The 16,160-nt window shown below is 46.5% G+C and overlaps 1 protein-coding gene across 4 annotated transcripts; it reads left to right on the top strand.

Moving 5' to 3' along the window:
* The first annotated feature begins 1,326 nt into the window (after positions 1-1,326).
* Positions 1,327-15,865, top strand: POGLUT3 (protein O-glucosyltransferase 3). Of its 4 annotated transcripts, XM_033146246.1 has the most exons (8): positions 1,327-1,622; positions 6,908-7,105; positions 8,166-8,452; positions 10,424-10,640; positions 12,117-12,313; positions 13,449-13,643; positions 15,001-15,105; positions 15,696-15,865. In XM_033146246.1, the coding sequence occupies exons 1-8, from the start codon at positions 1,367-1,369 to the stop codon at positions 15,819-15,821; spliced, it is 1,581 nt and encodes a 526-aa protein (XP_033002137.1). In that variant the 5' UTR covers positions 1,327-1,366; the 3' UTR covers positions 15,822-15,865. The 4 variants fall into 4 exon arrangements, with proteins under 4 accessions (XP_033002137.1, XP_033002139.1, XP_033002138.1 ...); XM_033146247.1 differs by lacking the exon at positions 13,449-13,643 and having other exon boundaries at positions 1,329-1,622; XM_033146249.1 differs by lacking the exon at positions 1,327-1,622 and having other exon boundaries at positions 7,010-7,050.
* Positions 15,866-16,160: the final 295 nt, after the last annotated feature.

The raw sequence follows: 16,160 nt of genomic DNA, 5'->3' as shown, positions 1-16,160 counted from the left end.
AGGGGAGGGAACAGGGAGCACACAGGAGCTTCCCTTGTTGAAGTGAATGGTGGGTGTAATGTGTTGTATTCTGTTCCTTGCCAGCTTTTTAACTGGCAGTGCCTTCCAGGAGCAGCTTGCCTGATCTGCACTGCAGACATGAGCAAGGGATAATTAGCTGCCTTGGAGTGCCCAAAGGATATGCGGAACACTTCACAATCAGATCTGAAGATCAAGCTGGTGCTTAAAACCGATTTGCATTTAAGCGGGAGCCTGCTGGCACATCAATGAGAAGGAAACTGCATGTAGACTGATAAAGTAGGCTGGATGAGGAGGGGTGAACAGCTCTGTGGCCAGCATGCAAATGCAGTGAGCTGCTGCAAAGGGGCAAGGTTCTCCTTCCCCCTTATGCCACCCCCCAGAAAGAAGAGCCATACAAAAGATAGCTCAGTGGTAGAGCAACTGCTTTGAATACCGAAGGTCCCAGGTTTAATCCTTGGCATCTCTAGAGAAGGCAGTCTTCTGTGGTTAATAATAATAATAATAGACAAACAGCAACTTTTGTGTGGCTTGTTTACAAGGCTGGCTTAAAAGGAGCAAGATGGGCGGTTTATTCTTCTCGATCAATACTGGTAATCACAAAGTCCTGAGAATCTAAAGGGTCACTTGTTACCAAAATGTAATTGAGCAGTGGTGCTGGCACTGAATGACAACTCCCATGCTCTTGGCTTTTAATATACTATGTGTGCTTATGCTTATACATATACCTATGCTCTTGGCTTCATCCCACCTTCTGCTTTGCTTATCATCGAATTTGAGGAAGAATTCTGGTAGACTCCACTCCAGACCTTGTTGACGACTGTGAGGCATTTCGATGAATTATACTGTATAATAAAGCGGCTTTGCGATTTTTAAAGTGTGGCAGTTCAATCCAGAGCTGCTAACGCAACCCCGGCCTCTTCCTTTATTTCCCGTATTTTTCTCGGGAGAAATTCGGATTGGCAAACAGCACTCGTCCTGCGTAAACTGATCACATGACCCACGCAATTTGAATGGCAATGCCCATCAACTTTTTGGGGGGGTCCGCCCCCTCAAACATTTTATCGGGGAACCAAAGGGGACTCGGTCCCTAAGAATAGAGACCCGCCTCCGCTCCACCGGGACCAATATGGATTTCTGCCTGGGCGCAGTGCTTTGGATAGGAAAAAGAATGTTGCCGCCCCTCGTGATTGGCCATCACACCTCCCAATCAAATCAAGCCACTCGATATTTCCCCCCCCCCCCCAAAAAAAAGAAGCCGCAAAGTTTGCAAAAATTTCAGAGGGGAAGCAGGAGGGGCGTCGGAGTGGACCTTTCCCTCCCCGCCCCCACCGGTTAGGCCTAGGCAATGTTGGCCACACGTCGAGGCTGGGGCGCGCGCGGCTGTTTGCAAATCGCGCTGCTGCTCGGGGCTGCCGTCTTGTGGGCTTCCCGGCAGAGCTTCTCGGAAGCCGCCACTGCGGAGCCTCCTCCGGCGGCGGTGAGCGCGGAAAGGAGCCTGGTTTGGGGGCCCGGCTTGCGCGCCGAGGCCACCCTCCCCGTCCGGTATTTCTGGCTGCAGGCGGTCGGCAGCGACGGGCGCAACTTCACGCGCTCCCCGCCAGGTATTGCGCCGCGCGGGCGTCGGAGCAGCTTCTCCTGATTCTCCTTCTCTTGTCGGGTTCTGCCGGCCAAGGCGCCTCCGAGCGAGGTTTGGAGACCCGCCTCGCACGGGAGACGCCCAGCGCCGCGGCGTCTGGCAGCCAAGAGGGCTCCCTGCTGCCCGACGGGTCCGGCTGCGCCCCGAAAGCTGCGCCTGGCTTTGCAGCTGACGTGTCAAGGGCAAGACCCTCGTGGGGCGGGAGGAGACGGCCAGGCGGGTTGGGAGGGTCGTGCAGCTCGGAGCATCTTCATGGAGAGCTTGAAGATCCTGTTATAACAATCCCCTGTGCGAAACCGTGGAGAGCTGTTGCCGGTCAGTGTGGGCAATAGCGAGCTAGGTGGACTGGTAGCCCGGTTTGGCGTCGGGCAGCTTCCTAGGCATTCTTAGCACAGGCTCACATTTAAAAAACAACCGGAAGAACAAAAAGAACCTTTCTCAGTACCGTGCTAGATTATTATTATTTTTTTAATCTACACTGGGTGTGCGTTATTTCTTATTTTTGACGTGACACCCAGGCCTCTTCACCATCTCTGCTAGTGGAAGGTAGGCCGAAGTTGCAGGATGGAGGACGCCTGCTCCTGGATCATATTCATTGCAGAGGTTTCTGAGGTGCAGTTTGATTCCAGCGTTAAGTCATGTTCGAAGCTGTGCAAGAGCTGGTCATAGGCTTAGAGGTAGCAATGATCCCATCCCCAGATTTAGACTCTTTCATTAGGAAAGGTTGGATCAGCAGAAATCAGCAGTTGGAGATCCCTTACTTATTTATTATTACATTTACATTTATATTCCGTCTTTCCTACAAGATATTCAAAAAACCCTCCTGCTTTTACTCTTGCCACAGCCCTGGGAGGTAGGCTTGTCAGAGAGATAATGACTGCCCCATGGTCATCATGGCTCAATACTGATTTTAACTTGGGACACCCTAGTCCTAGCTTAATATTCTTAATTGCCATACTGGCTCTACATATGGCAATCATCATCATCATCTGTTATTTATACCTCACCCATCTGGCTGGGTTTCCCCAGCCATTTTGGGTGGCTCCCAACGAACAGAATATTAAAAACATGATAAAAACTTCAAACATTAAAAACTTCCCTAAACAGGGCTGCCTTCAGATGTCTTATAAAAGTCAGATAGTTGTTTATTTCCTTCACATCTGATGGGAGGGCGTTCCACAGGGTGGGCGCCACTACCGAGAAGCCGAACATTGCCACCTGAAAACTGCTGGAAATCAAATGTTTTAAAAAAAAGATGGCCACAGAGTCTGGTTCAAAAAGGCTCATGTTGTTCCATGAGTTGGGAGTCCAACAATATTTGAAAGACCACAGATATTTGTTGTCTTTCCCCTCCTTTTCATCTTAAAATAAAGACTGCCCGACACCCAGCTTTGTATGTGAATGATGGATCTATTCCACAATCTAATATACACCTTATCCCTGGTTCTGCCAGCAAGCTTTTCCTGCAAAGTCTGTTTGGGATCATGGGCCTGGGCAAAGCTATTTTCAAGGTCACAGGGCAGGCGTCATAGTTGACATATATGTGCCAGCAAGTAAGGACAGCAAGAAGAAATTTAAAGAAAGGCAAGGAAGAAGGTGGTTGCACAAGAGTGATATACTTTCACACCCTTTCAAATGGAAGTTCAAGGTGAAAATGACAAGCAAGCTAATAGCCTGCCAATATCCTGAGGAGGTAGGATGCATCATCAAAGCGGCGGGAGCAAAACAGGCCCGGCTCGCCTGCAACAGGGTTTGAGTATATTGCCAGGTCATCCGTAAAATAAGCTGCAGGAGGATATGGTTATTTCTGGTGAGCTGTAGGAAGAGCGGCTCATTTTGTACACTACCAAAAAATGTGTACGTTAGGCAGGATCGCGCTTTCGTGCACTTGGCATTGGAACAACGTGGTTGGCACGCTGTTCTGAAATGGCGCACTTGCCAAATCGTTTGCACAGGTATAAAGTTGATTGAGTAGTTGATCCACATTCATTCTGCCCACAGTGCCAGGATTAAGGCTTCTTCACCTGCAAGTGCTCTTGTTGTTGTTGTTGTTCAGTCGTGTCTGACTCTTCATGACCCCATGGACCAGAGCACGCCAGGCACCCCTATCCTCCACTGCCTCCTGCAGTTTGGCCAAACTCATGCTAGTCGCTTCGAGAACACTGTCCAGCCATCTCATCCTCTCTCGTCCCCTTCTCCTTGTGCCCTCGCATCTTTCCCAACATCAGGGTCTTTTCCAGGGAGTCCTCTCTTCTCATGAGGTGGCCAAAGTACTGGAGCCTCAACTTCAGGATCTGTCCTTCCAGTGAGCACTCAGGGCTGATTTCCTTAAGAATGGATAGGTTTGATCTTCTTGCAGTCCACGGGACTCTCGGGAGCAGAGCCGTCTTAAGGGGATCTGCCGCCCTGGCGCGGCTATCCCTCCGGCGCCCCCGCCATGCCGCCTCTCCGCCGCCTCCCTCCCGCGCTTGCCGCCCCTTGGGAGGGGGGTGGGCGAGCGGGGGGTGAGGGGCGTGGCGCTGGAGCGGCGCGGGGCTCTGCGCGCCCTTCCAGCGCTTCCGGGATGGGAGGCGAGGGCGGCCGGCTCGCGCTCCGCGCGCAGCTGGACGGTGCGGCGCTGCTGGGCAGCTCGCGCTGCATTGGGCGGGCGGGCGGCTGCGCGCAGGAGCGCGAGCCGGCCGCCCTCGCCTCCCAGAGCCCCAGCTGGAGTGCTGGAAGGTCGCGCAAAGCCCCGCGCCGCTCCAGCGCTCCAGCTGGGGCTCTGGGAGGCGAGGGCGGGCGGCTTACAGCCCGCCCGCCGGCGCGCGAGTGCCCGCCTGCCCGTGGGGGCGGGGGCGGGTTGGGGAGGAAGAGCCCGGTATGCCGGCGGGCTCGCGGGGGCGCCCCTGGGGCGCCCAGCGCCCTGGCGCACCGCGCCACCGGCTTCTATGGATGAGACGGCTCTGCTCGGGAGTCTCCTCCAGCACCATAATTCAAAAGCATCAATTCTTCGGCAAGCGCTCTTACCTCTTCATATTTCCGTTTGCATTACTTGGCTTTGTTTATGTTGAGAACCTAAGGTAGCATCTTCTGTTTTCGTCCTTTTGAAATTGTCAGTTTACATTAAGGCTGATTCGCTCGTGATGTGGGTACAGGTTGTGGCTGTATTTGCCAGCCAGTATCAAATTCTGTGACTTACCTGCTCTTGCGTGGGATCGAGGAATTGCACACGGCTGTGATTACACTGTGCTTTTGTAAAGAAGAGTAGCTAACACTGAGAAACACGAAAACAAGGTTATCAATGCTGCTATTGAAGTGGCACTGTAAGTTACAAAATACAATAGAGGTGCCTAAAATTATGCCTGATGTTGAGAGAGTGAATAAGGTTTCCCCTCTCTCGTAATACTAAAACTTGGGCACTTCCGTTGAAGTTGAATATTAGAAGATACAGGAAAGACAAAAGAAAGTAGTTCTTTACACAGCACATAGTTAAGATATGGAATTAGCTCCTGCAAGAGGTAGTGATGGCCAACAACTTGGATGGCTTTTAGAATGGGATTACCCGGTAGATAAATTCACAGCAGTTAAGTTTACCATTGATTTCGAACCATGATAGCTTTGTTTTGCCTCCATTGTTGGGGAATCATAGAATCATAGAGTTGGAAGAGACCACAAGGGCCATCCAGTCCAACCACCTGCCAAGCAGGAAACACCATCAAAGCATTCCTGACAGATGGCTGTCAAGCCTCCGCTTAAAGACCTCCAAAGAAGGAGACTTCACCACACTCCTTGGCAGCAAATTCCACTGTCGAACAGCTCTCACTGTCAGGAAGTTCTTCCTAATGTTTAGGTGGAATCTTCTTTCTTGTAGTTTGAATCCATTGCCCCGTGTCCGCTTCTCTGGAGCAGCAGAAAACAACCTTTCTCCCTCCTCTATATGACACCCTTTTATATATTTGAACATGGCTATCAGATCACCCCTTAACCTTCTCTTATCCAGGCTAAACATACCCAGCTCCCTAAGCCGTTCCTCATAAGGCATCGTTTCCAGGTGCCTCTGGATACCAGTTGCTTGGAATCAAAACCGGGGAGAGTACAGGTAGAATATAGTCATTGTGGCTAGCAGCTGTTGATCTGATTCAGCAGGGCTTATTTTATACACACACATTGTTTTATTTATGTGCCGCGTTTCTGTAGCCAAAACCATACTCAAGGCTACTTACAGCATGAAAAAATTACATAATTACAAATGTAACAAAAGTAGTCCTCAACAATAAATTCAAACATCAAAAAGTACACAAATCAAATAGAACAATTTCCGCATAAATCACAATTAGATCCAAAACAAAGATAATGTTGTAAGAAAAAATCTGCCCCTATTCCCTTATGGGGTACACAAGAGCCCTTGTAAAGTCCTTTGCAGGTTCTCCATCGGTAGGAGTAAAAAACAGAGGCCAACCAGAGAATAATTAGAAGCAAAGCAGCTAGTAAGCTTTGTCTTTATTGTTCTGTTGCAACAGGGTACCTTCCTCACACACAGGTGAGCAGGGAAGGACATCAAACAAAGGGCTGCCTGTCCTTAAAAAAACATTTCCAAAAAAAAATCCCCCTCGGAGTCCAGCCCCACCCCCAAGAAGCATCATCCATACATCACAGAAGAGGTGCAGCCCAAATCCCACTCCCCAGACACATCACACCTACATCACACAAAAAGGCGGCCTCCAACAGATTTAAACAAGAATCTGAGAAGTTTGTTTTTCCCCTTCCTGCCAGGCTACCTGTTAAAAGCCTTATCTGATTGCCTTTTGTTAGCAGCCTGGCCATTCCTTTGAGATGGTAATCTCTTTTAATTCCTGGGCAATTGGGAAGTTCCCTCACCCCTCCCTCCTTGCAGAGAAACATTTGGTAAACATTTGGTCAGTTTTGAGAGTCAAAATGGTGTCAGGACTGTTTCCCTGTGCTGCTTCAGACATGTGGCCTTGTTTGCTTGGAACACTTATGAACATTTATTATATATATATATAAAAGACCTTAATTTCTTACAACAATACAAAAAGTTAACAGCAGTAATACCCCTCCCTAACAAAACCTCTTAAACAATGCCCTAACCCAAGAGTCTGTTCAGCAGCCTCGACTTTTGTAGCTGGAGTCAGTCAGGGCCCTGCCCTCCCAGGTCAGGTGGGGGGGGGGGAACCTCACAGCCAAGGTGTTATTAACTTAAAACAAGTAATGCAGAATGTCTAAAATTATATCTGTTTTCTTCTTCTTTAGGAAATGCACAATTTGAAGTGAAAATCAAACCCATCTCCCCCAAAGAAGTTGTTCAGATCCATGTCCCTAAGTTTCTGGATAGGAACGATGGCTCCTTTCTCATGCGATACCGGTTGTACGGAAGCGTGAAGGAAGGCTTAAAGGTGGAGATTCTTTATGGCGGTGCACATGTCGCTGAATCTCCCTATATCCTGAAGGGTAACGTGGTTTTGTTTTTTCTCCTGAATTTCCAGGGCTCTGACCCGCTGGGCATTGCTCAGTTGATCGGCGGGGTAGGGGAGAACACCTGTAAAACTGAACCGGCATGTATGTGTAGTCATCCAAAAACTTAACAGACCTTATGCAGGCAATTAACTGTCTCCAAAAGAAAAGAAGTTCTCTTGAAAATGACTCCCCTTTTTTGCATTGCAGAGATCTGGATAAGAAAGATTGGTTTAAACCAGGGTTTCCCAAACTTGGGTCTGTAGCTGTTTTTGGACTACAACTCCCACCATCCCTAGTTAGCAGGACCAATGGTCAGGGCTGATGGGAACTGTAGTCCAAAAACAGCTGAAGACTCAAGCTTGGGAAACCTTGGTTTGAACCAAAGGAGAGTCATCTGTACTGGGGCTGATGGGAGTTGTAGTCCAAAACAGCTGGAAGGCACAAGGTTGGTGAAGGCTGGTAAAAAGCATTGATGATGATGCTTATGAGACTAGATGTATTGGAACGCCTTGCAGAAGGGCCATCTTGAATTCATGGAATATTTTATAAAGGTTGACACTATAAAACAATCAGTCAGTTGGCCAGTTTCCTGATCATGCTTAAAGCCATCTCATGGATTTAAAGTGCGGACTTTGAACACATGGAATCAGCACTCCTGCTCCTGTTTTCCATTCCAAGGGCCTTGAAGTCTCAAGTGATTTAAAAGCATTTCTTGGAAAAGGCTTATGAGAAAGAACCCCCATTTGCACAGATCACAAGGTTAGGCCTGTGTGCCCCCAAACATTATGTACAGTCAGACCTCTTCTTACGTCCGCCTCCAGTTGCATCCATTTCACCGAACGTCCATGGCAAACCCGGAAGTAACTGGAGGGGTTGCCACCATTTGCACGGGAGCAGCAATTGCCGTTCGCACATGCACAGGAGCGGGCAATCGCCTCTTGCGCACAACAGCGCCTCTCCCAGTGACCCTTTTTGACCTCCGGGCAGACCTCCGGAACAGATTATGGTCGCAGGTAGAGGTTCCACTGTATTTGTCGTCCTCTGTCTTTTTCAGGTCCAGTTTATCATGAATATTGCGAATGCCCGGAAGAAGATGCTCAGATTTGGGAGAAAAGTCTTTCATGTCCTTCAGAGCACCCTCAGATTATCGAGGATTTTGCTATGTTTCCTAGCATTGATCTTCAGCGGATGTTTGATGAGGTTCCACCAAGATTCGCCCAAAAGATGGGAGCCATTGTTCATTATACTGTCATCGGCAATCACATCTATCGCCGGTCCTTGGGGAAGTACACAGACTTCAAAATGTTCTCGGATGAAATGTTGCTGTCGCTGGCGAGGAAGGTATATTTCCACAGATACTCGCTTAGTACACACTGTTAGTACACACTGGCCATGTTTGCACATCATGCTAAAGCAAGGATGGCTAACCTGTGGATCTCGGAAGTGTTCTTGAACTACAACTCCCATCATTGCTGAGCCTTGGCTGGTTGGGGCTGATGGGAATTGTAGCTCAGCAAGTTCTGAAGACCACAGGTTAGCCACCCTGACACTAAACAATGTTCTTTTCAGCACATTTGCAAGCCTTTGCCTCATATACTCCCATCCTCCCTTCACCTCCTCCCACATAGCTGCATCGTTAACTAAAACAGAAAGCTGTCCCCCTACCTGCGCAGCAAGAGGGGAGTATTCAAGCCTGGGACACACTGCATCTCATCCATATTGCTAAACCATGGCTTAGTGTGGTGTGCAAAATGCAGCAGTATATAACAGGCATCCACCACAGGGGTCTGCACTCCAGCAATATCCTTTGAGCAGAGTCTTGGGACTCAGGTAAAGGTAAAGGGACCTCTGACTATTAGGTCCAGTCGCGGACAACTCTGGGGTTGCGGTGCTCATCTTGCTTTACTGGCCGAGGGAGCCAGCATATAGCTTCCGGGTCATGTGGCCAGCATGACTAAGCCACTTCTGGCGAACCAGAGCAGCACATGGAAACGCTGTTTACCTTCCCGCTGGAGCAGTACCTATTTATCTACTTGCACTTTGATATGCTTTCGAACTGCTAGGTTGGCAGGAGCAGGGACTGAACAATGGGAGCTCATGTCATGGGGATTCGAACCGCCGACCTTCTGATCAGCAAGCCCTAGGCTCTGTGCTACATTAGTTTAAAAAAAAGTGATTTGGATGTGCTATAAACATGCAACACCAGATGGCGACAGAGAGCAGGAAATGTTCAAATGCGATTTTCCATAGGGATTTTTTTCTTTGGTTAAAACTATCTCATTTCTGACTTATTCATAGCATTCCCCCCTGTGTTTAGATCCACCCCAAGGCTCTCAAGTGAGACTTGCTTCTGAGTAGATACGTGTAGAGTTGTGCAGGAAGTCTCAAATTTGCAGGTGCTCTCACCTCTCTCAAGCTTTTCAGTGTGTATTGATTCATAGCATGCAAGTTGGCAGCTTCAAATAAACCATTTGCCCTCTGTTGGGAGCCACTATCTGCAGAGGGGGAGCAAATCAGATGTGCATTGAAATGTGCTTCCCCTTCTATATCGGGATGCACACTTGAATGCATATCCAAGGGTGCATTCCATTGAAAGTATCTCACTTGGAGGACATCCAATTTTGCCTGTTGTTTCTGAACCAGCAAATCACACAGACAAGGAAGGATCTTCTATGTGTGAGTCTCTCTGGTTGGATTGGGACAAGGAAGGATAGATGGGGCCCAGCTATATGAACAAAGGAAGAGCTCTCTTCTACTGAGCCAGACCTATTGGTCAATCTAGTTCAGTATTGTCTACACTGACTGGCAGTGGCTCTTCGGGTGTCGGGCAGGAGACATTCCCAGTCCCAGCTGGAGACCCTGCAGATTGACCTAGGGACCTTTGGCACAGAAAGCAGATGCTCCAAGCTCATTCATAAAAAAGAGGAAACATTTGGGAATGGGATGTAACCAAAACAGCCAAAATGGTAGAACAAAATACAGAGACTAAAACATTTTTTTTATATAGGGGACCACCAAATTTGGCTTTTTAATCAATAGCTTGTTGATCCATAATATTGGGTTGATTGTTACATCATGCGGAAGCTAAAGCAACTAGTAGGACAGCATGAACTACTGCTATTACTAGTACTACTACTACTAATAATAATATTACTACCGAGAAGGCCCTCTGCCTGATTCCCTGTAACCTCACTTCTTGCAGTGAGGGAACCGCCAGAAGGCCCTCGGAGCTGGACCTCAGTGTCCAAGCAGAATGATGGAGGTGGAGACGCTCCTTCAGGTATACTGTAAAGGTGTTTTGGCTTGTTTTAGGTCCACCTTCCTGATGTGGAATTTTATCTCAATGTTGCGGATTGGCCTGTTGAGCATCGGAAAGCAAACGACACCCCTGGCCCCCTGCCTATCCTTTCCTGGTGTGGCTCTATGGATTCAGCAGACCTGGTACTTCCAACCTACGATGTCACCCATTCAACCCTAGAAACTCTGCGAGGCGTCACAAATGACCTCCTGTCTATTCAAGGAAACACAGGTAACATGGGAATCTGTGTGTGGGTTTTTTTCAGACAGAGATGGGGGATAAGCATGTAAGAAGTGTCTGCTGGATCAGGACATCTGCTCCAGCATCCTGTTCTCACATGACCAATCAGATGCCTATGGGAAGCCCCAAGGCAGGGCCTGTGTGCAATAGCATCCCCCATACCTGTGATCCCAGAATCCGGCATTCCAGGGTGGAAAAAAGTCAAAAAAAAAATTAATGGGTTTTTTAAAATTTAAATCGGATTATTTATTTATTTATTTAAATTGGGTTTTTCAAAAAAATAAAATGCTTTCAGAGGAAAAATCTTTCTAAAGATAGTAAAAATCTTTCTAAAGATAGTTTTCTATTTAAGTTACGTTATAGTCCAAAGGCTATTCATCAGGAAATAAGGATTTGTTTTAAGTTTTTCATGTGTGCATAAAACTCAGTCTAAGTTTTTTTTTTAAGTTTAACCACATCAGTTAACAAACATGGATACATATACTATTGTTTTAGTTAAATAATTTTTTTAAATTGTTCTTAAGGGAATGATTTTTTTATCTCCTTCTAATAAAGTACAGCAGAAAAGTTGTCCAAATATAAACAGTTAACTTATTAAACCTCACAATAATTTCATAATATCAGCCTATGTATTTCTACTAGTATAACCAAATCAGTAATTTTTGACATAACTGCAAAAACTAGCATTCTGAAAATTTTTTATTCCAAAAATGAAACCTTCATCTGGTTGTAAATATTAAGATCATACCAGCAAAAATGAGTCTTTCTGTAAAAAAATGATTTAAATCAAGTCTTACTGACTAGTGATTTAAATCATGATTTAAATCGATTTGATTTATATCAGATCCACCCTGCGGTGGGATGTGGGTGGCACTGTTGTCTAAACCACTGAGCCTAGGGTTTGCCAATCAGAAGGTCAGCGGTTCGAATCCCCCTGATGGGGTGAGCTCCCATTGCTCGGTCCCTGCTCCTGCCAACCTAGCAGTTCGAAAGCACGTCAAAGTGCAAGTAGATAAATAGGTACCACTCCGGCGGGAAGGTAAACAGTGTTTCCGTGCGCTGCTCTGGTTCACCGGCTCCCTCGGCCAATAAAGCGAGATGAGTGCCACAACCCCAGAGACGTCCGCGACTGGACCTAATGGTCCCTTTACCTTTACCACCCTGCGGTATTCAGAGACATAGTGCCTCCCGTAGCAGAGGAAGAATAGTATTTTGAACATTGATAATGGGTGGGGTGGCCTTAGCAAATCTGCCTCGTTGAAGAAAAATAATACTGCTTGCAAATTGTAATCTCCGGAGGACAAATATTAGGCCTCCCAAGTTGCTTATGGCATTTTGGTGTGCTGGCTGGGGCTGATGGGAGTTGTAGTCCAGAACATCTGGAAGGCACCAGGTTGGCAAAGGCTGCATTAGGACTTCCAAGATTTCTGTGCTCCCCTCCTTTATTCTATCACCCATTAATTGCAGGACCTGCCTGGGACAACAAAACAGAACAAGGGTTCTTCAGAGGTCGAGACAGCCGGGAAGAACGGCTTCAGCTGGCGCAGCTCTCCAAGGAAAACCCAGAACTGCTGGATGCTGGAATAACAGGTTACTTCTTCTTCAGAGAAAAGGAGGCGGAGCTGGGGAAGGCTCCTTTGATGGGGTTCTTTGACTTCTTTAAGGTATACTGCCTATCTTGCTAACCCCAAGAGGGGACAGACAAATGTCCTTGTTTTTCGTTTTTCCTTGAAGCTCTGGCTGGAGAGCCGGTTTCAGTGTTAAGGAACATCCTGCCTGGAAACTTAAACGTGCAATATTGCATACTTGTGTGTTTTACTGCGAGTGTATACCCATTCCCTATCATTTCCTCCAGCTTGCATGCATCAAAATACATGCCTGTGTGATCATCACACCTGAGGTTGCGTATGTGTGTTGCGTTCTATACCGCTGCAGAGGTAGGAATTTTGGAGACTTTGAAGCAGCTTCCGTTTTCAAATGGACAAAAGATAAGGATGGCGATAAGTCATGTAGACTGCATATTGCCTCCGGTATCATAGAGTCAGTAGGCCTAGGAATAGCAATTGCTGGAGAGAGGTGTTGCACTCATGTCTTGCTTATGGGCTTCCCATAGACATCTATCTAGTTGGTCACTTTAGAAACAGGCTGCTGAATTAGATGGTCGTTTGGTCTGCTTGCAGCAGGGCTTTTATCTTCCCTTTGAAACATGGGGCGATTCCTTTATACCACCTTAGGCTTATTTGTACACCCAACACAGTGTAGTCTGTTCTGACAGGTAATAGCCCTCCAGGATCTTGAGCAGAGGTCTTTCCCATTGCCTTCTACCTGACGCTTTTAACTGAAGACGGCGGACATCGAACTGTTCACCTTGTGCATGAAAAGGATGTGCTTTTATTACCAAGCTGCAGTTTCTCTTTCCGCCCAGGGTCCAACCCACACAACCCCAAGCACAGCACTTCCTTGCATATACTGGGTCTCCTTTGATGTCAAGTTCTGGTTGTAATTTTACTCATGTTGCATCAGCAGCTGATCCTGCAGGCCCCCAGAGTTTCAGGTAGAGCTTATCCGGTGGGTTGCTTGCTGTGGTTTGAAGGAGAGCTCTCAAACCCCCCTTGTACATGGCTGGAGTATTCCTATCAGGTACTTCGAATTGCAGCCTCGGGCTGAAAGGTGACCAGAAAACAGATAGGGTTTGTTGCTGTTACCCAAATTGTGAAACTATTTAACTTAGCCAAGGGTGCAGTGCTTGATCCCAATACGTGCTTGGTTCACGCTGCTTTCCTCCTCCTCTTCCCACAGTACAAATACCAGGTGAGTATAGATGGCACAGTTGCAGCCTACAGGTTTCCCTACCTCATGCTGGGCGACAGCCTTGTGATCAAGCAGGCTTCGCAGTACTACGAGCACTTCTATAAGGAGCTGGCGCCCTGGACCCACTACGTTCCCGTTAAAAGAAACTTGGAAGACTTGCTGGAAAGAATAAAATGGGCCAAGGTAATCATCCTTGCCGCAGAAGAAAAGCTGGGTATTATAAATTGCAGCACCTTATAGCAGAGGTGGCCAATTCCCAAGAGACTGCGATCTACTCACAGAGTTAAAAACTGGCAGTGATCTACCCCTTTTTAGGGGTTCAGGTCAAAGTTGTTGAACTTTTTTTAGGGAGGGGCAAAGCCACGTTTTTTAGGGGTGCAGGGCAGAAATTTTGAGCTTTTTTAGGGGAGCCAAACTTGTTGAGCTTCTTTGGGGGGGTAGCCAGTGATCTACCGGTAGATCACGATCTACCTGTTGGATGTGCCTGCCTTATAGGAAAAGGCAAGCCTTGGAGGGAAGGATACCAGATTTGCATCAGCACCTAAGCTCAGCACCTTTCAGCTTCTCCGGATGTGATAGGGTGAGCGTCCAGCAGAGTTATAGTTTGGTTCTCATAGCTTTGAAAACCTCCCTATGTTGGAGTCACAAACCACAGCTGTCAAGTTGTAACTGCCAGCCCACAGTGGAGTGTGTTCACACTCCTCGTGGTTTAGGTAGGAACTGAGACTTAATAGATGAAGAGACAAGTGTATTTCCAAAAGTTCTAAACCGGAGAAGAAGGAGGAAAACACTAGGAACTTTGAAACATAGCCCCAGAACTGCAAAGTACAAATTCGCAATTGTGTTCTTCTGCATCTTCAATCTAAGCCGCATTTCCTTGTATTAACAGGGATGGGTCTATTCTTCAGCTCCGCGGCACATAAATGCGTAATGATTATATGGGTGGAAGAAGACAATTACTGCTCTGTGTTCTGAGTAACCAAATCTGTGTGAGAGATGTCAAACCTGTCTGTATACTTAGCTGTTGCTTGGGCAATAAGGGTAGCTTTCCTGAAATTAAGAAATCCCTGTCTCTAACTGTGCCAGGGGAGGATGATATCATTAAAGCTTTGGATAAAGTGTGGGTAAAAGTATGAAAAGACTGGAATTAACTTTGGAGGATCTTTCTGTGTGTAGGCTTGTGTAATACAGTAGCTTCCCACAGCTTAGCATTTCTGCAGATGCTGAAAATCTGAGCGCCCCTTCTTGCTGAACACAATCGCATAAGACTCCTTAGTTGCTCTATTATTTTATTCTTATGGGGTATTTATATCCTACCTTACTATCAGAAGTTCTCAAGGTGGCTTACAGTATATAATAATAATATAGTATAGTATAGTATAGTATAGTATAGTATAGTATAGTATAGTATAGTATAGTATAGTATAGTATAATATAATATATACAATTAAATAGACAGTAGCAATACAGTAGTTCCTACAACAGCTGAGTCTCCTGGCCAAGTACTAATGCTTGAACACAGTTTATTCCTATTCATTAGGAAAATGATGAAGAAGTCAGAAAAATTGCCAAGGAAGGACAGGCAGCTGCAAGAGAACTACTGCAGCCTCACCGGCTTTATTGCTACTATTTCAAAGTGTTCCAGGTTAGTCCAGATTTCATTCTATGCTTATGCTGTTCCGAACCATGCAGTCCACTCTCTTTCTCATGAAACTTGACTGTGGTGGTCTTAAAATGGTCTGGTTTCACAGCAAACCAGGATCTGGAACCATGGTTTGCTCCTGCCTCACTAACCATAGTTTAAACCAAGTACGGGCCACATATCCTGCTGAGAGGTGGTTGAGGAGCCAGCCACACATACATAATCGCACAATCATTTCTCTCGCTAAATTAAAAGTTGTACAATTAAAGTGGATTTGACCCTCTTGCAGCACGAGAAATCCACTTCCAGGAATTTTGGGGGATTTTCTTGCAGTAGGGAAAATGCTTCAGAAAGTGCAGGATAATAATTGCTTGACAAAACATTGTATAAACTGCCTGCAAAAAATAAATACTGTAAATCAGAATGAAAACTCACTGAGGAGTGGTGTTGTATAATGTTCCCACAAACGTCTAAGCTCAATAAACAGGGTAAACACACTGGAAATGACCAGGGTTGTGAAAGGGAGAGAAGTTTTTGTTTTGAATAGTCTGCTGTTGTTTCAGTTTCTTTCCAACCTGTTTTACATATTTCAGAAATATGCTGAACGCCAAGCTGGTAGACCTGAAATACGGGATAGGATGGAATTTGTACCTCAGCCTGATGACAGGACTTCGGCCTGCAGCTGCCACAGGAAAAAGCCTTCAAAGGAAGAATTATAAGTAACCCTGCCAAATGAGATCAAATATATAGCCTGTTGCAAGAATGAGGCAAGGCCTAAAATCACATTTAACACTTGTACATGGAGAAATATTCACAATTCAGTCCTACAGCGTCTGTTCAGAAGTAAGCACCATTCAGTTTGATGGGGCTTGCTTTTCGCTAAGTGTGTGCTGGAGTGTTGTATTGGATACCTTCCTTTGCTCTCTGTTTCCTCTACAAGTTGCCACGTGTGCCTTTTAAAAATCTGAAGAGAGAATATATAATGGTGAGGAAAGCTCTTGGACAGACTGTGTCCTTCACAGTGTTTATGGGGCTAGTTTTCTAGATCACTTTCAAAG

The sequence above is a fragment of the Lacerta agilis genome, chromosome 4 (assembly GCF_009819535.1).
Source record: "Lacerta agilis isolate rLacAgi1 chromosome 4, rLacAgi1.pri, whole genome shotgun sequence".
Taxonomy (NCBI): Eukaryota; Metazoa; Chordata; class Lepidosauria; order Squamata; family Lacertidae; genus Lacerta; species Lacerta agilis.
This window is presented reverse-complemented; position numbering and strand designations above follow the sequence as displayed.